The sequence below is a fragment of the Polypterus senegalus genome, chromosome 11 (genome assembly GCF_016835505.1).
Source record: "Polypterus senegalus isolate Bchr_013 chromosome 11, ASM1683550v1, whole genome shotgun sequence".
Lineage (NCBI taxonomy): Eukaryota > Metazoa > Chordata > Cladistia > Polypteriformes > Polypteridae > Polypterus > Polypterus senegalus.
Window position 1 is genome coordinate 101,804,359 of NC_053164.1, and position 25,424 is coordinate 101,829,782.

Sequence of the window (25,424 nt, forward strand, 5' to 3'; positions counted from 1 at the left end):
GTATAAATGAGACATAGTTTGGATTGACACTCTCTACGGGGTTATTTTGGCTTCTTCCTGTTGCTGCTGGGGTAGTCTTCAGCTTCCACACCCTTTATTTGGAATACATGTGCTTGGAAGATGGATGAATGTTCGTATATATATTAAATTGTATTTGTATTATTTTTCTTATGATTGTGCTTGACGTGAAGTGTACTATTGAAATAAAATATTTGATTGAATCAATAATTTAAATTACATTAAATCTTCTAAGCATAATAGTTAGCTGACAGGTCTTGTGCAGACTGATGAATTATGATAATTATTGACAAAAGTAATAATGTTCTGCCTTTTTCTGTTTTGCAGTATAATAAGTTACTATAATGTAAGTCTATATTTTTAAAGTTTTATTAATGTATACATTCTTGATGCTTTATGTAGGATTGATTGATGTTTTTTTTTTCATTCTCCTAAATACAAGAAAAGTCAAGAATTAGAGTTAATATGTCTAGAGTTTAAGAAGAGCCCTCGAAAGCTGTGGAATAAAAAGACTCAAATTAAAAAGAAACAAAAAAAAAAAAAAAAAGAAAAATCACTGAACTTTTAGTAATTTGAAATGGATGTGTTGTAAACTTCTCTATTTTGTGATATGTTTTTATTGTGGTTTTTCCACTTATTTGCTCATCTTTCTGTGTAGTCCTTTCTTCATGTATGGTTGCAGAATAGTCCCCACAGTAGAATACCACACCCGGTTATTGTCTGTGTGGCATTTGACTATTTCGCTATGTCTTTGTAGGTTTTCTTATGAGTAGTCTAGTTTTCCTTCCCCATCCCTAATGACATGTACTATATATAAGGTTGTTTTGTAATTGTGAGTTGGCCTCATGTGATTGTATGTATTACTATACAGAAGAGGGCCCTTTGATGGCCTAGTGTTTCATCCAGGTGTGGTTCCTGCCATGTGCCAAATGGTACTAGGACAGACTGTAGCCCTCAGTTTCCTTTAAATGGATTGAGTGTTTGAGAATGTTTTTCGTTTTACTTTCTCTTTGTTCATCTAAATGTTTCACTAGTTATTTTGGGACAACAGCTTTCTGTTAATCACACCTGCCTCTGTTGTACAGTAATAATAATAATAATAATGCATTTTATTTTATAGCACCTTTCCCATGCTCAAGGCAAGACCTGCTGCCAGGCAGGATTTTATTTTATTTTTATTTTTTTTTTACCTCACCTACCTAATATAAAAGCATATAGATAGAATTATGTGATTTCAGGAAGTATGCATAGTACAGAATTTTTCCATGCTCCATATTCAGATCTCGCCTTAATGTTAGGTTTGCCCTAGATTCAAAGTACAGTATGTTCATTGATTCATTCCCTATTTGAAACTACTTAATCAAATTACAGGTTTGGAGGCGGGTGGTTGCCTATTTTGTAACATCATGCAGGAACAAACACTGGAGTACATACTCATGTACACCTAAGTTTACTCAGACAAAGCCAATTTAGAGTCACCTATTGACCTACAGTTAGATCTCTTTCAGCTTTAGAAAGGAAAGCTGTATAATAGGGATGCTCCAGTTTGTTTTTAGGACCAATACTGATCACTGATTTCATGCTGCTAGACTTGGCTAATTCCAATACCAATATTGTTTCTTTATCCTTTTTCATGCTAAGCTCCAGCATAACAAGCTGTGTAGAATGTCTATATTAAAATGTTGTCCTTGATATTTTTACAATTAATCTTGAAACTACTTGTTCATTTTTTATTAATACAAAATTAATTCTGAAGACTTTTTGTTCAGTGATCTTAAAAATACTTCAAAAATAAAATACCTTTAAAAACATACTTACTATTAAACTAATAAAACAGGCACACAGAACATACAGTGGTGTGAAAAACTATTTGCCCCCTTCCTGATTTCTTATTCTTTTGCATGTTTGTCACACAAAATGTTTCTGATCATCAAACACATTTAACCATTAGTCAAATATAACACAAGTAAACACAAAATGCAGTTTTAAATGATGGTTTTTATTATTTAGGGAGAAAAAATCCAAACCTACATGGCCCTGTGTGAAAAAGTAATTGCCCCCTTGTTAAAAAATAACCTAACTGTGGTGTATCACACCTGAGTTCAATTTCTGTAGCCACCCCCAGGCCTGATTACTGCCACACCTGTTTCAATCAAGAAATCACTTAAATAGGAGCTGCCTGACACAGAGAAGTACAAACCGGATTCCAAAAATGCTGGGACACTAAACAAATTGTGAATAAAAACTGAATGCAATGATGTGGAGATGGCAAATGTCAATATTTTATTTGTAATAGAACGTAGATGACAGATCAAACGTTTAATCCGAGTAAATGTATCATTTTAAAGGAAAAATATGTTGATTCAAAATTTCACTGTGTCAACAAATCCCAAAAAGTTGGGACAAGTAGCAATAAGAGGCTGGAAAAAGTAAATTTGAGCATAACGAAGAGCTGGAAGACCAATAAACACTAATTAGGTCAATTGGCAACATGATTGGGTATAAAAAGAGCTTCTCAGAGTGGCAGTGTCTCTCAGAAGCCAAGATGGGTAGAGGATCAACAATTCCCACAATGTTTGCAGAAAGATAGTGGAGCAATATCAGAAAGGTGTTACCCAATGAAAAATTGCAAAGACTTTGCATCTATCATCATCAACTGTGCATAACATCATCCGAAGATTCAGAGAATCTGGAACAATCTCTGTCGCGTAAGGGTCAAGGCCGTAAAACCATACTGGATGCCCGTGATCTCCGGCCCTTAAACGACACTGCACCACAAACAGGAATGCTACTGTAAAGGAAATCACAGAATGGGCTCAGGAATACTTCCAGAAACCATTGTCAGTGAACACAATCCACCGTGCCATCCGCCGTTGCCAGCTGAAACTCTACAGTGCAAAGAAGAAGCCATTTCTAAGCAAGATCCACAAGCTCAGGCGTTGTCACTGGGCCAGGGATCATTTAAAATGGAGTGTGGCAAAATGGAAGACTGTTCTGTGGTCAGACGAGTCACGATTCAAGTTCTTTTGGAAATCTGGGACGCCATGTCATCCGGACCAAAGAGGACAAGGACAACCCAAGTTGTTATCAACGCTCAGTTCAGAAGCCTGCATCTCTGATGGTATGGGGTTGCATGAGTGCGTGTGGCATGGGCAGCTTGCATGTCTGGAAAGGCACCATCAATGCAGAAAAATATATTCAGGTTCTAGAACAACATATGCTCCCATCCAGATGTCATCTCTTTCAGGGAAGACCCTGCATTTTTCAACAAGATAATGCCAGACCACATTCTGCATCAATCACAACATCATGGCTGCGTAGGAGAAGGATCCGGTACTGAAATGGCCAGTCTGCAGTCCAGATCTTTCACCTATAGAGAACATTTGGCATCATAAAGAGGAAGGTCGACAAAGAAGGCCCAAGACGATTGAACAGTTAGAGGCCTGTATTAGACAAGAATGGGAGAGCATTCCTATTTCTAAACTTGAGAAACTGGTCTCCTCGGTCCCCAGACGTCTGTTGAGTGTTGTAAGAAGAAGGGGAGATGCCACACAGTGGTAAAAATGGCCTTGTCCCAACTTTTTGGGATTTGTTGACACCATGAAATTCTGAATCAACATATTTTTCCCTTAAAATGATACATTTTCTCAGTTTAAACTTTTGTTCCGTGATTTATGTTCTATTCTGAATAAAATATTAGAAGTTGGCACCTCCACATCATTACATTCAGTTTTTATTCACGATTTGTATAATGTCCCAACTTTTTTGGAATCCGGTTTGTAGACCAAAAGCACCTCAAAAGCTATACATCATGCCAAGATCCAAAGAAATTCAGGAACAAATGAGAACAGAAGTAATTGAGATCTATCAGTCTGGTAAAGGTTATAAAGCCATTTCTAAAGCTTTGGGACTCCAGCGAACCACAGTGAGAGCCATTATCCACAAATGGCAAAAACATGGAACAGTGGTGAACCTTCCCAGGAGTGGCGGCCGACCAAAATTACCCCAAGAGTGCAGAGACGACTCATCTGAGAGGTCACAAAAGACCCCAGGACAACGTCTAAAGAACTACAGGCCTCACTTGCCTCAATTAAGGTCAGTGTTCACGACTCCACCATAAGAAAGAGACTGGGCAAAAACGGCCTGCATGGCAGATTTCCAAGACGCAAACCACTGTTAAGCAAAAAGAATATTAGGGCTCGTCTCAATTCTGCTAATAAACATCTCAATGATTGCCAAGACTTTTGGGAAAATACCTTGTGGACTGATGAGACAAAAGTTGAACTTTTTGGAAGGCAAATGTCCCGTTACATCTGGCGTAAAAGGAACACAGCATTTCAGAAAAAGAACATCATACCAACAGTAAAATATGGTGGTGGTAGTGTGATGGTCTGGGGTTGTTTTGCTGCTTCAGGACCTGGAAGGCTTGCTGTGATAGATGGAACCATGAATTCTACTATCTACCAAAAAATCTTGAAGGAGAAACTCTGGCCATCTGTTGATCAACTCAAGCTGAAGCGATCTTGGGTGCTGCAGCAGCACAATGACCCAAAACACGCCAGCAAATCCACCTCTGAATGGCTGAAGAAAAACAAAATGAAGACTTTGGAGTAGCCTAGTCAAAGTCCTGACCTGAATCCAATTGAGATGCTATGGCATGACCTTAAAAAGGCGGTTCATGCTAGAAAACCCTCAAATAAAGCTGAATTACAACAATTCTGCAAAAATGAGTGGGCCAAAATTCCTCCAGAGTGCTGTAAAAGACTCATTGCAAGTTATCGCAAACGCTTGATTGCAGTTATTGCTGCTAAGGGTGGCCCAACCAGTCATTAGATTCAGGGGGCAATTACTTTTTCACACAGGGCCATGTAGGTTTGGATTTTTTTTCTCCCTAAATAATAAAAACCATCATTTAAAAACTGCATTTTGCGTTTACTTGTGTTATATTTGACTAATGGTTAAATGTGTTTGATGTTCAGAAACATTTTGTGTGACAAACATGCAAAAGAATAAGAAATCAGGAAGGGGGCAAATAGTTTTTCACACCACTGTATGTCTGTGTTACATATAGCTCAGACTATAATAAAATGGGTCTGAGGAATGAAAATGGGATATATTAAATATTCCTGTCATCAGCTGGTAATGATGTGATCACTAGCACCTCAAGAGCTCCGTTATACCTCATTAGAGGATGAGCTCATCTAATATGAAAAGGATGAAGAGCTGGAGCTAAGGGTATAAGGAAGTTGGAAAGGATTCAGAAGTGGCCTGCCACCAGGTAATGAGGAATGTTTGATCACTTTCAAATGAGGAAGGATGACTTGTTTTCAGTCATGTTTCATGGGAAGTACCAGTGCAGGTTGCATTTTGGGTATTGCAGAGAACTGACTTAAACTTCTTATTTCAAATCCTGTTTTAATGCTGGAAAACTTTAATTTGATATAATCAGATGGAATAGAAAAAGTTAGGAGGGGATTGTAGAGGCAAGTTACATCATCCTGATTAATATTTATATTCTTCCGACTGTAAATTGGGACTCAGCCACAGAAATTATTTGCTCTGTTGCCAACATACTAATTCTGAAGTATTCAAATATGTTGTGACTTCAACCATGTGACTTTGGAAGGAACAATGATAACCTTTCATCAGTATGTGTCGTGTTTTATTCATGGTTACCACAAGCTGAGTCTGCCTTATTTAAATACTGAATGCCTTTACATGTAAACCTGTGACACAACTGTGCAGATCTGACAACAATATTACCTGTAATACTTCCACCTAAAAGCCTATTACTGAGACAGCAAGAGATTTTATTAACAATTAAGTCAGAAGTTCTTGTGTATTTTTTTGGGGGGGGAGAGATTGATGATAATTTGGCTGTAATATTTCTATTTATTTATGCGAGTTTCTGTAAGTCTTAATTTCTCATTGGAGATAAGAAAAGTATTATTCATATCTATCTCTTGTTATTGACAATGTGTTTTCTTCAGTGCTGTGGCATAGATTCTGATTTGTTGACCCACCAGTGACCTTCAAAGAGTTTTATTGGACTTCTTTTGGGATGGAAAGAACAGTGTGCAGACCAGCATCTTGCACTTTTCAGTTAATGAAGGTAGTCCAGGATTAGTGGATTTTTTTACAGGTTAAATGCCTTGCTTTGGCGATCTCTGGCTTTTGCTTTTTCAGTTTGGTGGGCATTTGAATTTTGATCAGCAACTTTTTCTGATTGATGCAAGCAAGTTTGCTTTGTCAGTCTTGCCACCTTTTTATTCTAATGTGCGTTTAATTAGTGCAATTAAAGATAAAAAAGGATTGGTGTAAACATAGACTCTTTTAGTTGGGTTTTAGAAAAAAATTTATTTGAAGTACTACCCTAAGTGTTCATTGTTAAAATTAGACAGTTTTGTTACCTTATAGGTACAAAAAGAAAAATGGAACTGGAGCAATCTTGTCTTTTAATTGATCATGATGTAGCCAAAGGTTTGAAGTTCCCTGTCAACAAATTCTATGATATAATTCTTTGAGGCATGTATTTTGGTTGATTAAAGCAGGCCTGACCCATCACTTTCAGGCAGGAGCCATGAGTGATTGGAGCAGGTGCACAGATAGGGGAAAATGTGCTATTTGTGTCTAAGAAGAGCACAGTCCATAAATAACATAGCTCAAATGATAGTTACCCATATCTAGAAAATTTAATTAAAAAGTTCACTGAATATGCAAAATATGTGAGTGTTTATAATGGAGAAGTACCATCTAGAAGCCAGAAGCCATGAGAATGACGCCTTACATTCGGCTGAACTGGGCGTACATTCATCAGCATTCCCCACTAACGAACTGAGTGATGATTGTACTGTTCCATTGGCTTCTCTTTGGCTTGGATATGTATGTATAAATGACTATACCACATTGTATATTGGGAGTGAAAACTGCATTTTAAAGCAGTTCAATAAATAACACAATCCCAGAGAGCTAGTGCCCCCAGCTGGATACACATGATTAAATGAAACTGAGAAAGTGCAAATCTTTTAAAAATTCCGTTATTTATAAATTTATGTAAATTTGTTTTCAACGTATTTTTGATACCATTAACAATATTGTTTGATGTTATGTATTCATAATTTTCTCTTTTGTGTATAATAAATCTCAGCAAAGGGATTTAAAAAATAAAATTATATATCTGTCTGAAAGAAAGAAAGAATGAACAAATGTGAGAAATCTAGCATTTTACAGAAGCGGAATAAATTTTGTGACGTTACAACAAACTACGGATGTCAAAAAAAACAAAAAAAATATTTTCAGTACCATTTGATATTAGTGTTCTAAAAAACATAATGAATATAGATTTGTTTTAATATTGACAGTATCGAATGACAGTTCGTACTGGATAATGCGTGATCCAGTAAAGCAAATCAATACATGTGAATAACATGATTATAAAAATGGCTCATGATGATGATAAGATACAGCATCTACACATGTTGAAAAGAACAACAGAAGTCATGTTTAGAAATACTTTACCTCCAAGACAGGAGAATTTCAGTTCATGACTGCAGGTAATCATGCTTATGAAAAATAAAAAAAAAAACCCTAAACACACACACAGGTTTTCATTATTACCACTTTTACCCCGTTACAGTGTTAGTTCATAAATAGTGCCATGCATGCTTTGTGAGGACAATGATGTGACGGATCAGATTTGAGTTTTACTTGTTTAACTTGTAGTGTCACAATGTTGTAAGAAGAGAAAAATGCTGATGTGGTGAATTGTTTTTTAATACCGTATCCTATGCAGACCCTAGGAAGAAATAGAGGCTTTGTATTATTTCTCTGATTATGATGAATACATCCACAGGTGTACTTTTAAGCATCCAAAAGTTTTCTAATTGGTTTTGCATAGAGCGCTGTGGCAAGAGAAATATTGCATACATTATTAGGCATATACAGTAGGACTCTATCCCCTATTAAACCCTATCCCCTAAAGACTATACAATTTCCCCCACTTGTTGTTATACTGGTGGATTCCCATTTCCATCCCACATTAAAATTCAGCCATTGCATTGGATTTGGATATTTATAAATGCCAATGCCAATAATAGTTAAATTAAAAGAAACCTCTAGATGAGTATACCAGTATTTTAAAGCTGATGTTATTTTTTCTGACAGTGTAGTGTAATGGTTAAGGGTTTGGACTTCAAACCCTGAGGATATGGGAATCAAATCCCGCTACTGACACTATGTGACCACATGCAGGTCACTTCACCTATCTGTGCTCCAAGTGTTGTAAGTCACCTTGGATAAAGGTGTCAGCCAAATAAGTAAATATATTAGTATTTATATATTCTGTATGTTATTACAGAAAAACCACAATATTGATCACTTTTAGTAAAAAGCCATTGAATACTGTGGTATTGTGAAATTTCACTGGTATTGGTATTGCATGCTAAAATTCTGGTATTGTGACATTACTATAAATACACGCCAGACTAACTAAAAAGAAAGAAAAACTGTCTTAAGAAAAGATAAAAAGAACAGTAACACTAGGGAAATATGCATTTGTATTGCAATTGTGTTGTTTAAAGAAGAAGTGATACAGCACAGTGGTTGATATGTCCCGGGCCCAACTTTTTAAAATGTGTTGCTGGAATCAAATCTGTTACTGGCGTAAAAAGTGTATTCAACCTACCTGCCCCTACTATATATCCCTCTCTCTCTGTTTAATTGGTGTTTTCTTAAATAAAAAAATCCAATAATTAAACAAAAACTAACACACCATTGAATAACCATGGCTTCAGTATATTAGAGAGTTATTCTTCTGTATTGTCATCAGATAAAAAGACGACTTCTTTGGCTCGCCCATCTGTTTTTATAGGCCCAGAACCTGGAAAGAAACAGCTGATGGTGCCAGGTCGAGCTACGCCTACTTTTCTGCGACTGATTGCTGTTGTGAAGGAAACAGGTCATATTGTTAACAACAGTGCCTTCTCTCATTTTAGGGTGGTTTTTATACACTTAAAAGAGCCTTCTGGATGCTTCCTAACTACAGATGCATGACAAGTGACAAAAGTGCTAGATGAATTTAGTTCTCCACAGATGTTTCAACTGTTTGGCCTCCTTTTGAGGAACTACAGTGTGTCAGGAACTTGTTTGGAAACATCTGCAATCAACAAGTTAAATTTTAAAAATTACACAAAAATGTTTTTGCTTGCTAGGTTGGCTAATGTTTAAAGAGAACATATATAATGTGATCATTCAAAGATGAAATTAGTTGATAATGCCCATTTCTAATGCTACATTTAAAGACTGACTCTTTTAGGATTGTCAGCCAGTCAGATGTTTATCTAGCAACATTAATAGAAATTTAGTGGCATTCTCTAGCAGTCCTCAAACCCAGTAGGAAATCAAGTAAGTCAATATACAACATATTAACACAATAAAAAATATTGTTTTAATTGTAGACAAAAAAAAATGAACAAACCATACTGAATATCACATAAAACATTTCCCTTTTTCTTCTCCTCTTACTTTCTCCATGCAATCTTCCCAAGTCCAAGCTCACTACCTGAGTAACTTATAGGAGCTTTTATCCCTACCCAGGGAACACAGTTGTGGTAAATTTGCGAATTAATTATGGTGTCTGGAGTGCCTTCAGCAGATCTTTGAGACATCCCCTCAGAACTCGTTCTGGCAGCCCCATGTACTTCTGCTGCAATAATTATATTAAAAAAAAAGCTTTTATTATGGTTATACATTTTTATGGTAATCTTTTCAAATGAACTAATTAAATGGTCATATAGTTATATGTAGTATCTAGCAACCATTCTGAAGTTCTTTTGTATATTATTCATAATTTTAATTTAGAATCTTATTTTGTTCAAGGACTTTTCTTGGATATGATGATGAAAAGGTTGTGGCATATTGTTCTATGGTACTCTTCACTTGCCTAGATGATGGAAAAGCAGAACAATTTTTGAATGACAAAGGAATAGAAGTAGCCTTTCAGATTATCAATCAGTGTGCCAAACATCCAGATTTGGATTGGCTGTAAGTTACTATTATCTTAAACTAATTTTGCCTAAGTATGTATTAATGTCACATGGATTGAGTGGAGGTTAGTTTTGTTCAAGTTGACAATTTCTTTTAAAATGTAATTAGATATACTGCATATTATCAATAAATGTACCAGCTGTCTTCTGCATTTTGTTAAGGAAAATAAGAATATAATAACTTTTTACAGGAAATTAGTGGTAATTAAGTCTTTCACATTTTAGTAACTTATCTGATATTTAAATGTACTGTATTATTTTGAAAAGTTAATCATGATTAAATTGTGAATTTCTCTTAATCTGATTTCTTCTCAATTGTTGAAAATCCAACAAATGCTTTTGAATATACTTAAGCAAATTGTTTAAATGTCAGGTCAGCAGCTGAACACCCACACTAATGTTCTTGGTATGCTTAGGTAACCTTTCAGTATGATTAAGACAATTTTTTACGTGCAGTGTATGGTCAAACATTTTATTAAGGCCCAGTCTACAGGGTGTTAACAATGTCCTCCAGCATTACCACAAATATTTCACTAGTTAGCTAATCTTTGCCAACTGACATAAATCTCAGTTATTCTCAAAGTAATTTGTGCTTTTTATCACTTTTTTCTAGAATGTACACTTTTACAGAATATATTTCCATCACTTTTATTTTTGTTTTTTTCCAGAATACTGATTATCACCCAATTCTTTCTGAAATCCTTTGACCTGGTTGAGCGATTATATGGAAAACTTAATTATCAAGAAAGGTAATTTTAATAACTTAGCTTGATCTGTGTCTTGCAACATTCTTTCACAGTACCCATTATTAATGGGGATCTCATGGATTGAGATCTGACAGCGAAAGTTCAAATATAATGTATGTTTTTTATGTTAATAATTCTTACAGATTAGTTGGTTAACTTTACAGCTAAGCCACAACTGGCAACAATATACACAAAGCTGTAGAATCGCATTTGGCGCCTTTACTGAGTGTAGGATTTATTAAATGTATTACAAGCCAGAAGAAACTTACATTCAATATATAACAGTAACTGTTTTATGTCTTCTCTGCCAGTTAATATATTCAACATTTTTCTTATTAAAATGTCTTTTTAAGAGTGAATATAATTCATTTTGTGCAAAGTGTGTGGTGGAATTCTTTCTAAATTTTATCTTTTTTTTAAATGTGAAACTAACTAAATACATGTTTGTTTTTGAACATAAATTTACTTAGTACTCGATTTGAAATTTTGATTATTTACTGTAAATACTGTTTTGGTTCAAGATACATAAAACAAGTGTAGACCTGACTGATTTACTTAAAGAGTTTTTTTTTTTATTAAAGGTTTTGAATAAAGATGTTAAAAATATTGTATTAGCATTGCTTAACATATTCCTTGTCTGCAGTGCAATGGTATATTGATTTATGATGTATGATTTAATAAGCAGCAGTCTGGGTAGCAATGCAGGATCATTGATATTGAAACTGTAGAATGTCAAGGATTACTGATGTACTTACAGGGTGCAAAATGCAAGACAGTAAACTTCAAATGGGAATTCATCAACTAGGAAAGTATTCTGAGCAGCACAGTTGCACACTGTTCATGTTTCCACCGCACCACTCTAGTGTCCCAGTTTTGATTGTCTTCATGGGGTTTTATTTAGTACATTGGTCTTTTCCCCAGCTTCCCAAAGATTTACATATTAGGTTAATTTGTGTCTCTAAATTGTCTAAGATGTTTTAATATGATTGAGTGCTGCATTCCAAGGTAGGAAGTACCCTCAAAAATTCAGCATAGTTTTAGCATCAATTTAAGACCAAACATGTTAAAATATTTAACTAGGTCATAAAAAATCTTAAATGAATTTCAATAGTCTTTCATGACTTAAAACTGGTTCACTACTCATGAGGGATGATATATGACAGCCATGTTTTTGTCAGATGAAAGCAGGTCTTCCTTCCATGGGCAGCATCAGTTGATAGCTAATTCAAGAGTAATTGTCTTATCTTACATACTCCAGTTTAATGTAGCTTATAACGGGCACAGAGCTCTAACACAGATTTAAAACTACAGTTTTAAAAAGTGAAAAAGTTTGGGTCCTCTTAATTCTTTGGATTTTTGTTTATCATTGGCTGAGCTTTCAAAGTAGCAACTTCCTTTTAATATATGACATGCCTTATGGAAACAGTAGTATTTTAGCAGTGACATTAAGTTTGTTGGATTAACAGAAAATATGCAATATGCATCATAACAAAACTAGACAGGTGCATAAATTTGGGCATCCCAACAGAGATATTACATCAATACTTAGTTGAGCCTCCTTTTGCAAATATAACAGCCTCTAGACGCCTCCTATAGCCTTTGATGAGTGTCTGGATTCTGGATGGAGGTATTTTTTGGATCTAGGGAAGCACAACTTGCAGTTGACCATCTTAAATACCTTTTCTCATGATTGGACAAACCTATCTATGAAGTTCAAGGCTTAACGAGCTAATCCAACCAATTTGGTGTTGCAAGTAATCAGTATTGAGCAGTTACATACATGCAAATCAGCAAAATTACAAGGGTACCCAAATTTTTTCACATTTGATTTAATTTCAAATAACTAAATACTGATTCACTAAAAATCTTTGTTCGGAAAATACCCCAGTACTTGGATGTTCCTAGGAAATGAAAGACATACCACTGTTATCTTTTTTGTTGAAAGTAAATTACACTGTGTGCACAATTATTAGGCAAGTGAGTATTTTGACCATATCATCATTTTTAATGCGTATATTCCAACTCCAAGCTGTATTAACTTGAATGCTTATTGGATGGTCAGGTGTATTTGTGTAATGAGGGAGGGTGTGGCCTAAGGAGATCAACACCCTATATCAAGGTGTGCAGAATTATTAGGCAACTAGTTTTCCTCAGGCAAAATGGGCCAAAAAAGAGATTTAACTGACTCTGAAAAGTCAAAAATTCTAAAAGTCTTTCAGAGGGATGCAGCACTTTTGGAATTGCTAAGATATTGGTGTGTGATCACAGAACCATCAAACATTTTGTTGCAAATAGTCAACAGGGTCGCAAGAAACGTGTTGAGAACAAAAGACGCAAATTAGCTGCCAAAGATTTGAGAAGAATCAAACGTGAAGCTACCAGGAACCCATTATCCTCCAGTACTTTCATATTCCAGAGCTGCAACCTACCTGGAGTGCCCAGAAGTACAAGGTGTTCAGTGCTCAAAGACATGGCCAAGGTAAGGAGGGCTGAAACCCAACCACCACTGAACAAGAAACATAAGTTGAAACGTCAAAACTGGGCCAAGAAATATCTGAACACAGATTTTTTTTCAAAGGTTTTATGGACCGATGAGATGAGAGTGACTCTTGATGGACCAGATGGATGGACCTGTGGATCAGTAATGGGCACAGAGCTCCACTCCAACGTGGAGGTGGGGTACTGGTATGAGCTGGTATTTTTAAAGATGAGCTAGATGGACCTTTTTGCATTGAAGATGAACTCAAAATCAACTCCCAAACCTACTACCAGTTTTTCAAGACACTTTCTTCAAACAGTGATACAGGAAAAGACCATGATTTTTATGCAGGCCAATGCTCCATCACTTGCATCGAAGTTCTCCACTGCGTGGCCAGCCAGTAAAGGCCTTAAAGATGAAGGAATAATGACATGGCCCCCCTTCCTCATCTGACCTAAACCCTATCGAGAACTTGTGGGCACTTCTTAAACGCTAGATTTACGGGGGAGAAAAACAATACACCTCTCTGAAGAGTGTCTGGGAGGCTGTAGTCACTGCTCCACAAAAAGCTGATCGTCAACAGATCAAGAAACTGACAGACTCCATGAATGGAAAGGCTTATGACTGTTATTGAAAAGAAGGGTGGCTATATTGGTCATTGATTGATTGATTGATTTTTTTTGAAATGTCAGAGATGTTTATTTGTAAATTTTGAGGTGTTTGTTTATTATTCTCACTATAACAGATGAAAATAAACAAGTGAGATGGGAAAATTTTCATTTTTCCTTTAGTTGCATAATAAATCTGCACACTAATAGTTGCCTAATAATTGTGCGCACATATGTATTCCCCTGATGATGTTCACACTCACATTTCCATTGTGAAACATTCAGGTTTCAGGTTTATTAACATTTTGGATTGACTGATAGCACTGTGTTTGTTCCATATTAAAATTAATCCTCAAAAATACAACTTGCCTAATAATTCTGCACTCCCTGTATTATGCAGGCTGAGAGGGGTTCCCAAACTTTTTCATATGAATGTATAACTCAAAAACAAAAATGTTTACACAAAATGTTGTTTTCTTAAGCTCCCATCCTGAGCGAGTCTTCAACCTGCCTGAATTATCCATACTGAATCTCCATCATGAAAATGTTTTAAAATGTATTTCTTATAGCATATCTTGTGTGATTATGTGTTAATGATTTTGGTTTATTCTTTCTTTTGTAATTTTTGTGATTTTATGTAATTTGACTAATTTCTTTTTCTTTGTTATATTCTTGAATAAAATCACACTTGTTTTGTTATACCTTTTTTGAAAGTGCTTATTCGATATTTGGACTTCAGTCGGCACACATTATACACTTCACGTCAGCATTTTGCTAATTATTAGTGGAACATAAAAAATGTTTCTGTTTTAGTTATGTGTTCAACATTTCTTGGCTCACATTTCCTGTTATCCTACATTTACCCAGATTGTTGTAGACACGGAACACATATGAAATGCATGTATTCCAAATAACGATATATTATTTACCCTATACAATTCAAGGCACCTCACACCCAGATAAACAGACTTGACCTGGGAGATCTTTGCGACTGACTTAAGCTGAGTCGATGGGGGATGGGATAGCATGGTGTTTGCTGCGTGTGCTGATTTTAACATTTGCAAAACAAAGCCGCTGGTGAAGAGATTCGAAGGAATTTAAGGTGGCCCAGAATTACAAGTTTTTTTATAGGCTTCAGGGTTTCTAGTGTTAAATAGTGGAGTGCAGATGATGTCACATGACATGAGTTACAATGGTGTGTCCTTAGCCACAGACACCCACACCATTGCAATGGGTGCTTAAAATTGCTGTGCCCATAGAAAAAAAAATATAGTATCATGGTACATACAAAATCTTAATGTAAAATAAAAAACACATCTCAAATAAAAAGAAAGTGAAACAAACTGCTACGGGTTTCAAAACCACACAGAAAAGTCACGAACAGATATTTATTAAATTCAGAATAAATTAAAGAAAATTTGTAAATATAACAGAGTCCCTCCTTTTAAGGTGAGGAATCTAGACACATCCATTAGGTTTTCCGGAATTGAGAAAATAAAACGTTTGCAAAATCCATGGACCATTAATGTCACAAGTAGGAATCCAAGAACTTTCCTCAGGGTTACAGCCATGCCAGTGGACAAGATATTAAACTTTTGAGCCACATAGACAAGAGTCCAGTATGGATCGTAATTCAGATTTTTCTTTGCTGTTAATTTGAATGGACAAATTAATTATAATATTGGCTAGAATAAACAGGCTTAAGTCTAAAAACATGAAAAGAAGGATGAATCTTTAAGTGAGAAGGCAGCATTAATTTGTATGTGACAGGTCCAGTCTTTTTAAGGGTAGAGTATGGTGCAATGTATTAACACTAGAATCCCTGAAGCCTACAAAAACATTTGTAATGTCAATACACCTTAAATTACCTTGCATCTCATCAGCATTGTCTCCATCCATCCATCCTCTTCTGCTTAGCTGAGATCGGGTCGCGGGGGCAGCAGCTTGAGCAGGGGTGCCCAGACTTCCCTCTCCTCAGCCACATCTTCTATCTCTTCCGGGGGAATCCTGAGGCGTTCCCAGGCCAGCCGGGAAAAATCACAACTTTTTTAAGAAACAGAATGAAGTTACACTGTGAGTGCTGATAGATTATCGCCAGGTGTGAGTGAGTGCTAGAGGATCACCATTACACCAATATATTTTATTTTCAGGTGCTCCCACATTCTCAGTTGTGCTCCTGTACCACGCAAGTTTATTTTTACAGATCTTGCAACATTTATAATATACAGTATCTTACAAAAGTGAGTACACCCCTCACATTTTTGTAAATATTTTATTATATCTTTTCGTGGGACAACACTGAAGATATGACACTTTGATACAATATGGTCACTGTACAGCTTGTATAACAGTGTAAATTTACTGTCCCCTCAAAATAACTCAACACACAGCCATTAATGTCTAAACCGCTGGTAACAAAAGTGAGTGCACCCCTAAGTGAAAAATGTCAAAATTGTGCCCAATTAGCCATTTTCCCTCCCTGGTGTCATGTGCCACGTTAGTGCTACAAAGTCTCAGGTGTGAATGGGGAGCATGCATGTTAAATTTGGTGTTATCGCTCTCACACTCTCTCATACAGGTCACTGGAAGTTCAACATGGCACCTCATGACAAAGAACTCTCTGAGGATCTGAAAAAAAGGATTGTTGCTCAACATAAAAATGGCCTAGGCTATAAGAAGATTGCCAACATCCTGAAACCGAGCTGCACCATGGTGGCTAAGACCATACAGCAGTTTAACAGGAGAGGTTCAACTCAGAAAAGGCCTCGCCATGGTCGACCAAAGAAGTTGAGTGCACGTGCTTAGCATCATATCCAGAGGTTGTCTTTTAAAAATAGACATATGAGTGCTGGCAGCATTGCTGCAGAGGTTGAAGGGGTTGGGGGTCACTCTGTCAGTGCTCAGACCATACGCCACACACTGCATCAAACAGGTCTGCATGGCTGTCGTCCCAGAAGGAAGCCTCTTCTAAAGATGATGCACAAGAAGTCCCGCAAACAGTTTGCTGAAGACAAGCAGACTAAGGACATGGATTACTGGAGCCATGTCCTGTGGTCTGATGAGACCAAGATAAACTTATTTGGTTCAGAGGGTGTCAAGCATGTGTGGTGGCAACCAGGTTAGGAGTACAAAGACAAGTGTGTCTTGCCTACAGTCAAGCATGGCGGTGGGAGTCTCATGGTTTGGGGCAGCATGAGTGCTTCCCGCACTGGGGAGCTACAGTTTATTGTAGCTGTGACATACTGAAGCAGAGCATGATTCCCTTCCTTCGGAAACTGGGCCACAGGGCAGTATTCCAATGTGATAACGGCCCCAAACACACCTCCAAGATGACCACTGCCTTGCTAAAGAAACTGAGGGTAAAGGTGCTGGACGAGCCAAGCATGTCTCCAGACCTAACCCTTATTGAGCATCTGTGGGGCATCCTCAAACGGAATGTGGAGGAGCGCAAGGTCTCTAACATCCACCAGCTCCGTGATGTCGTCATGGAGGAGTGGAAGAGGATTCCAGTGGCAACCTGTGAAGCTCTAGTGAACTCCATGCCCAAAGAGAGTTAAGGCAGTGCTGGAAAATAATGGTCGCCACACAAAATATTGACACTTTGGGCACAATTTGGACATTTTTCACTTAGGGGTGTACTCACTTTTGTTGGCAGCGGTTTAGACATTAATGGCTGTGTGTTGAGTTATTTTGAGGGGACATCAAATTTACACTGTTATACAAGCTGTACACTGGCTACTTTACATTGTATCAAAGTGTCATATCGTCATTGTTGTCCCATGAAAAGATATAATAAAATATTTACAAAAATGTGAGTGGTGTACTCACTTTTGTGAGATACTGTGTAACAAGGCAAGTAATCAATAAATCTGATTAGACATGTCATACCATAAATTATTATTATTACTTGGCTGATGCCTTTATCCAAAGCAACTTACAACATGTAAGATATAATTTGTTGCATTTCTTTTGTTTTTGCAATTGGTGCTCAGGCAGGTGAACTGACTTGCACATGTTTACACAGTGTCAGTACCAAATTTGAACCGACAGCTTCAGAGTTTGAAGTCCAAAGTCTTTACTTTACTACACTGCACTCCATTCAGGCATTGTTTCACTGCAGTTGCAGTCAGTTTTAACTTTAAATCATCCACAATCATGTATTAAATTACATTTAGAAATTTATATGAAGGCATTCAATTTTTGAGTGCTAAATGACACTATAGTTTTAAGCAATCCGTTGCTGATGTTTTAAACATTAGAACACCTGTATATAGGGCAGTACAATATTTAGCAACACTGTTTTATGAATCTAGTATTGTGGGTTTGAACTCTATACTCAGTCACTGTCAATGTGCACCTTAGACATTATAGGTTTTTCTTCAGGTACTCCAGTTTTCCTGCCACATCTCAGATTTATATTTGTTAGGGTAACTGATAGTTTCACGCAGGGCCATGGAGTCGGTAGGTAAATCCTTCGACTCCGACTCTTTAGTTTCCGGTACTTCTGATGCCAACTCCCCGACTCCTTTGTATATAATATGCTAATGTATTTTCCATGTTGATTGAAGGAAGGCAACATACACGTCATTTAACCACAGAACTACTGGATAGGAAGCTGACTCTGTACCGTATTGGCCAGTTTAAACAAAAGATAAGAACCACTGAACACACATCAGGCTATAGCACACACCTACACCATCATTACACTTGTTTACACTCAAATGAACTTGTTAAACACATTATATCTGAAATAAAATGAGAACACTTTTTGTAATGTACCATAATCCAGATTACAATATGTGAATGTCTTGTATAATAGCTCAGCTGAACTTCACACTAGTAGTAACACAACTATGCACTGGGCTTTATTTTTAATTAAAACTATTGTTTGTGAAATGGGACATTTGAACTTGCTGTATTTTTTTTTCTTTACAATTTAAAGTTATTAGGAGTCGGAGTCGGTACAGTTTTGCTGACTCCTACTCCAGGTACCCAAAATTGTCTCTGACTCCGACTCCACAGCCCTGATTTCACGTTGATCTGTGTTGTGGTAAACACTTTTTAGATAAAGAAAAGTCATCATTACAAGTGAATTTCCAAAATGGACATCCTTTTATTACACCATCTGGTTGAGTTTCACCATATGTGCAGCAAGGCTGTCCACAGTAGGACTAGTTAGTCTTCAGAGAACAGTTACTTTTATAATGTAGGTTAATTTACATATAATAGCTGGGAAGTATTTCAGTTGCATCAGTGAGCACACAGACAAACGGTGCATTCCTTAAACATTCCGATATCCCGATGCCTTTAAGTACCATCCAAAGGTCCCAAAATAGTTATTCATTAAAAGTATTGGATATATATATAGGTGTTTCAAAGAAATAAGACTTCATTTATGTAAACTGTTATTTGAAAACAAAATATAAAATGAAATGTTATATATGACCTCATATTCTAATTTAAATGTGCTGGTATAAATGATGTCAGGATGTCCTAGTTAAACAGGCAATTTCAAATACATTTTCCCTTGTACTCTGATATGGGTGGGTGTTTGAGTGAGCATCAAGAAGAACTACCACCCAAGGTTATTTTGCTCCTTGATGCTGAAATGATCCTGAATTTGATTAAGTAAATATGAGAATTTTAGATCACTTTTTTTAGAAAATAAAATACATATTTTGTATTATCTATTTTTAGGCTTAGGCTTCTTGAATTAGTGTATTCAGAAGTTGAAGATTCTGCATCATGCATGAAGGAATCTGTTGTTTCTGAGAAACTAGCAATGTTCTTAGCTGATCATTTTCAGCACAGCTGCAAATCCATTTTAAAACTAGAAGATGAAACAGCTGAAGTTGATGAGGTAAAATCTAATGCTTTTAAGTAGTGTATTTTAATTTGAATATTATTTTTCTATTTTTTGTAATTTTTTCTTAAAAGATTTTCCTGTAATACAAAATGATTATTTATGACTAAATTAGAGAACATCAGGAAAGTATATATTTAGAGAAAACTTTACAAGAATGCCTAATTAAGTTTGTGTATTTTTTAAACATAAATAAGGTATATAATCTGTAGCTTCTGCAGGAAGTAAGATGCATACTGCAGTGACCTAGCTGTCATTTTTGCACTACTCCTGTGCACTACTTTCTTACTTCTTTTATTCCAAAAATGTGTTCATAAGTTCATATGGTTGTTTACACTTTCCTTTCAAATTCAACTCCATCACTGGAACTCCAGTATATTCATATTTCTTGCCTACACACTGCTTTCTTATTATTTAAAATTTGAAACTTTTTCTAAGCAATTCATATATTTTTATCTTACATGAGCACTGACTGGATTGAAGCTAGTGAATGAAATGAGAATGTGAACAGGAGCAATTGAAATTGTATGTTTTTTGTTTTTTTGGTGTGTGATGTGTGGTCGGAGTGTCTCTATTTTGGAATGGAGAATTTAAGAAACTTACAAAATGGCAAGTAAAACACGTCAGACTTATATTACACTGTAAATTGTGTTTTAGAGTCCGACTAGGGGTGATTTGTAATGATCTACTTTACAGTGTTAAGCTCAAATAATTATTGGAATGGTATTCTGCTGCCATCTAGTGAATGAAATAACATCATGCTGCAAAAAAAAAGATTATTTCTATGCATTCTGCCACTTTCTGGTAACTTTATGCAGTGTTCGTACAGGTCCTGGAAAACTTTTAAAATCATGAAATATTAACAAGCCGAAACCCATTACTGAAAAGTTCTTGAAATTCTAAAAAAAAAAAATTTGAATTTAAAAGTCATTGATAATCCATCCATTATTCAACCCGCTATATCCTAACTACAGGGTCACGGGGTTCTGCTGGAGCCAATCCCAGCCAACACAGGGCGCAAGGCAGGAAACAAACCCTGGGCAGGGCACCAACCCACCGCAGGTTGGGCACACACAAAACTGCAAACGTGTATTGTACATAAATCCACATCTAATTAATCACATTTCTCTTTTTTCAGGAATGTCATATTATAATAAAGTTATTGAATATTCTTTGTGAGATGACATCTGACATAAAAAAGTTCATGTTTTTGCAACAATATCCAGAGATCCTGAAGATAACAGTTGGTAAGTTGTTTTATTTATTTTTCAGTTTTCTTTCCTAAATGTAGTAAGGATATGTTAATTTCTTACTTAACAGTGTAATATTATCCATAACAGAAATACAGTTAAAGCAGTGTTGGATCTGATGCCTTTAGAATAAAGCATATCACTAAAAACATTATATTTTATCCCTGGTTAATGTAATTCAGAGGTCAGTGTTCTTTTATTACACATGAAAAATGTAGTTTTACACTGAAGATAGTTTAGTATTTTATAGAACTAAGCTAAAGGAAGACTCCTTCACATGAACTTACATTTTTTTAGGTGTGTTATCTGGTATTGGCTGCTGTGCCGAGCAGCAGCAATGTCTATAGCTGAACTGAACTCACACATGTTGTTAGGTGTTATTTTGTTCTGTATTCTTTAAAAGGGTGTAAGAATACTGTATTTATGTACATGTATTGATTGTAACAAGTACTCCTCCAGTCCCCACTGTTATTCTCAATATGACTTTTGGGAACTATGATGTAATGAATCTCCTTACTCATTTAAAAAAAACACCAACAGATGCAAATCCTTTGTTTTTTTCTCTAAGCCACAATTTTAGATTTTCAGGAGAGAATGATGGCTACATTTATAACATTGATGGAGTTGTTCATAGTCTGTTCCTCATGAGCAGACTGTTAATAAGAGATATAACATTGACCTGCTGAGACATCTATGGGAAAGCATCAGGAAAAAAAAAAATGTTGAGCAGTGATATAAGAAAAAATGCATTTTATCCCAGGACAGGGCACCTGCCCAAATCACATTATCATTTGAAGAGTTTTTAAACAAAAACCATGTGGTTGTTGCTAATCACCCTGGTATTCACCAGATCTTGCTCCTGGTGATATCTTTTTGTACCCTAAATTTAAACTGAGGGAAGTACGGGGACAATTGTATTTCAATTTAAGAAGAACATTTTGAAGATGACTGAAAAGAAACTGCTGTAAACTTTTTAATAAAAATGATTTTTTAACAGTTCCAGGATAATATTGATTAGGCAAGATAATATTGATAATTTAATTTTCTCACCAATAAAATGCCACTGTATTTATCTTTAAATTGATTTTATTCCTTGTTTCAAAAGAAAAAACTGTGCTGGATGAAAATTGTGTTTCAGTGTAAATTCAGAATAATAAGACTTACTCATAGAAATTAGATTTTTGCTGGACAGGGAGGTGCACTGAATAATGAATTCATCTCTGAACTGTAAGGTTGCCAGTCTGTCACTTAGTGTGTATCCCCAAGAAAGTTGCTTAATTTCCTTGTCTAATTATTAAAAAAAATAAATAAAAGTGAGTACATATGCCTGTAAAGACCAGTTTTGCTACATATGTAACTGCTTAATAAAAATTATTGAATAAAACCATTAAGTATATTTTTGTTGAGTATGTAGTCTTCTTAAAAATGGTGTAAGCTAAAGATAAGTTCTCATTTGTAATTTTTTTTTCTTTTTATAGCATGTTGGTTTTGTAAAGAGGTACATTGGTACATTTTAAGAAGGCTGAAAGAAAATGCTTTTCACAAGTTACTTTTTATATTTTTGTGCTTTAAGCAATCATCTTTTTCAGATTCACCAAAGTCATTTTGCTACTTGTTTATGTTTGTAATCAAATAATAATACAATCTTCCTGACTACTTGCGTATATTTATGCTCCATGTTTTTTTGTTTTTTTTTTGCATTATTACACCTAAATTACATTCCCCAAAAATAAACAACTGTTATTCTGTTTATGTAATAAAAGACCTGCAAATGCTGAAGATTAGTGTGTACAATACTAACAAATTTTTAAAAGACAGTATTTATATGATTAAAAAACCTTTGTTTACACTAATATTAACTAAATAAAAAATGATGCTTTGGCAATGTACAAAAAAATAGATTTTATTGTGTCATTGTTGTTAAAGCAATTTCTGTTTATCAGTAAACAATGGGGGTGGAGTGGTGGCTCTGAGGCTAAGGATCTGCACTGACAACCAGAAGGTTGCTGGTTTGAATCCCGTAAATGCCAGAAATGATTTCACTCCATTGGGCCCTTAAGCAAGGCCCTTAACCTGCAATTACTCCGTCCCGGGAATAATGTTAACTTGCATCCAGTCCTGCAAGCAGGTTCTCCAACTTACAGGGAAAACTTGGGAATTGGTGGCAGGATTGGCACTACAGCCACTGTAAAAAAAAAAAAAAAACCTCACATTGTTCCGTTCCATTTGAACTAGTGTGGTGCTGAGGTTTCACCTGTTGCATGACTGCACTTGGGTCCTAATTTGGGATCCTGAGATCATTAATTGTGTGGTAGGTGTGGCAACAGGCTGTTGTATTTTTCACTCTTTTCACATGTGCTCGCAACCCAGAGATGTGAGCAGCATGATATAGTGACATCTGTCTGATTTCTTATGTGTAATTTCCGAGAGGCGCATGTAGAGCGTAACAGTAGTCAAGTTGAAATTAAAAGAGCACTACTCAGAAAACTAACAAAGAAAGAACTTGCAGCAATGTCCAGGTATAGTAATTGAAACCATGACACTTGAACTACAAAACTGCATGCCGTATTAAAGTTATGTTGAGCAGTACTTACAAGTACAGCATCAAGTCCTCAGCAAGCATGCCAATTTCAATATAGTCCAAATTGTAATCAGTATGTGACTCAAGATTTGTGTATATTGGTACATAAAGATAATCTGTCACACAAGCAGTTTTATTTTCTGCCTTTTTCACACAGCTGTGACGTGTAGTATAAATGACCAACTATAGAAAACTATTCATCATTGGGAAGTGTGAAACTCTGCTATCCAGTGTTGATGAGCCTTCCACTTTGTGGCTCCATGTTGGTGAGGTCTTTGATAAAAGCACATTCACGCCACTCAGCTGAGATTCACTGCTCACCTAGGCTTATAAGTGTGCAAATGGCATATTTTAATAATAATAGAGATCTGATAGCATGGAAATGTATGATTTATTTGAAAGAAGACCATGAGTATATAAAAATACCACTACTGTTTTTAATTGACATGTCAACTTAATGATTACTACTTTACTGGAGGACATTTTTAAACCATCAGCAGATTACAGATTTTTTAAATGACTTGAAAAATTAGAAAGTAAACTGCTGTTACTGCAGCATAGAATAACTGCTGTCCACACATACATGCATTACTTGAATCACTTATCCCAGTCTAGGATTAGGTATTGGTGGTGCTTATCCAAGCAGAACACAAGGCAGGAAACTAGTCCTGGCTGAGGAGCCTGTTTAGAAGAACAGAAAGTAATTATAGATAACTGTTTACCAAGCTTACCTGGTTTACCAAACTGTTAGGGAACAGTAATATTAGAAATGCAAACACACTGCAAAAGCAGTACCATTAAGTTAAGAGCAAGTAAATTAAAAGAATGGGAAATCAAAAAAAGAAAGTCATCCTAGTTATATTAATTTGTAACATATTGAAATATAGAAACTGGATAACATTTTTTCTGATATATGTGTTGCATATAGCTTGTTTTATTTAGGAGTCCATGATTTGAAGATTACTGTCTGTTTGTAGGATTTAGTAATTATTGTGAATTAATTCAATTATAGTTTTCTTGCCTGAAGTTACAAATCACAATGAATGTTTTCTTTTTACAGAACTATTGAGAGAGGTACATCTCAGTGGGAAAACGAAAAAGAACATTTTCAGTGGGACCCATGATTTTGCACAGATTAGAACAGTGTCTCATCCTGCTGTTGGGTTTAAAGCTTATCTCATCCGACTGATTGGAAATTTGTGTTATAAGAACCCTGAAAATCAAAATAAGGTATTGTATTTTATTTTAAATTATACTGTTTACAGCTGTTTATAATACATATATTTTTAAAATATCATTGCACTCCTTTGCATAATAGTTACAATATTTGGATTGTTTACAGTATAGATATAATAGTTTAGATTTTGTTATAGTGGCTTAAACAACAATTTGCATTGGTCTGAAAATTATGGACCTTCAGGAGTTATATAGTAAGCAATCTTTGTGCTATATGTAACAATTAGTCTAGTATTATTACAATATTTCTTATATCAAATTGTAAGATAATTTTTCATCATTTCTAGTCTAGCAATAAATACAACAAATATGCATTAATAGCTGTTTTATTTTTTAAACAATAAAGAAATGACAAATGATTAATAAAACAGTATTTTCATAAACAAATTTGTATTTCATATGTCTTGGCAGTTACTTTAGTTATAACTTTTTATGTTGTTAGGACAAATACACATTTTCCACAAGCACATATATCACTTTTTGTATCCTGGTTAGATCCAGTTTGCCTTTCTCTTTTCTCAAACCAGTAGTGGATATTTTTTTTATGAAATTTTCAGTGTTTTGTCAATCTCAGACAGTCTGAATCCAAGATTGAACTTT

The 25,424-nt window shown here is 35.6% G+C and overlaps 1 protein-coding gene across 4 annotated transcripts in view; it reads left to right on the top strand.

Moving 5' to 3' along the window:
- Window positions 1-25,424, top strand: part of atxn10 (ataxin 10) — a 192,551-nt gene that overhangs the window by 69,090 nt on the left and 98,037 nt on the right. For 3 of the 4 annotated variants that reach the window (XM_039769392.1, XM_039769393.1, XM_039769391.1), the window contains exons 5-9: window positions 9,895-10,059; window positions 10,730-10,810; window positions 19,592-19,754; window positions 20,896-21,004; window positions 24,649-24,818. In XM_039769392.1, coding sequence (XP_039625326.1) covers window positions 9,895-10,059; window positions 10,730-10,810; window positions 19,592-19,754; window positions 20,896-21,004; window positions 24,649-24,818 — 688 coding nt within the window. The remainder of the gene's footprint in view (window positions 1-9,894; window positions 10,060-10,729; window positions 10,811-19,591; window positions 19,755-20,895; window positions 21,005-24,648; window positions 24,819-25,424) is intronic. The other variant, XM_039769394.1, reaches the window with a different exon arrangement.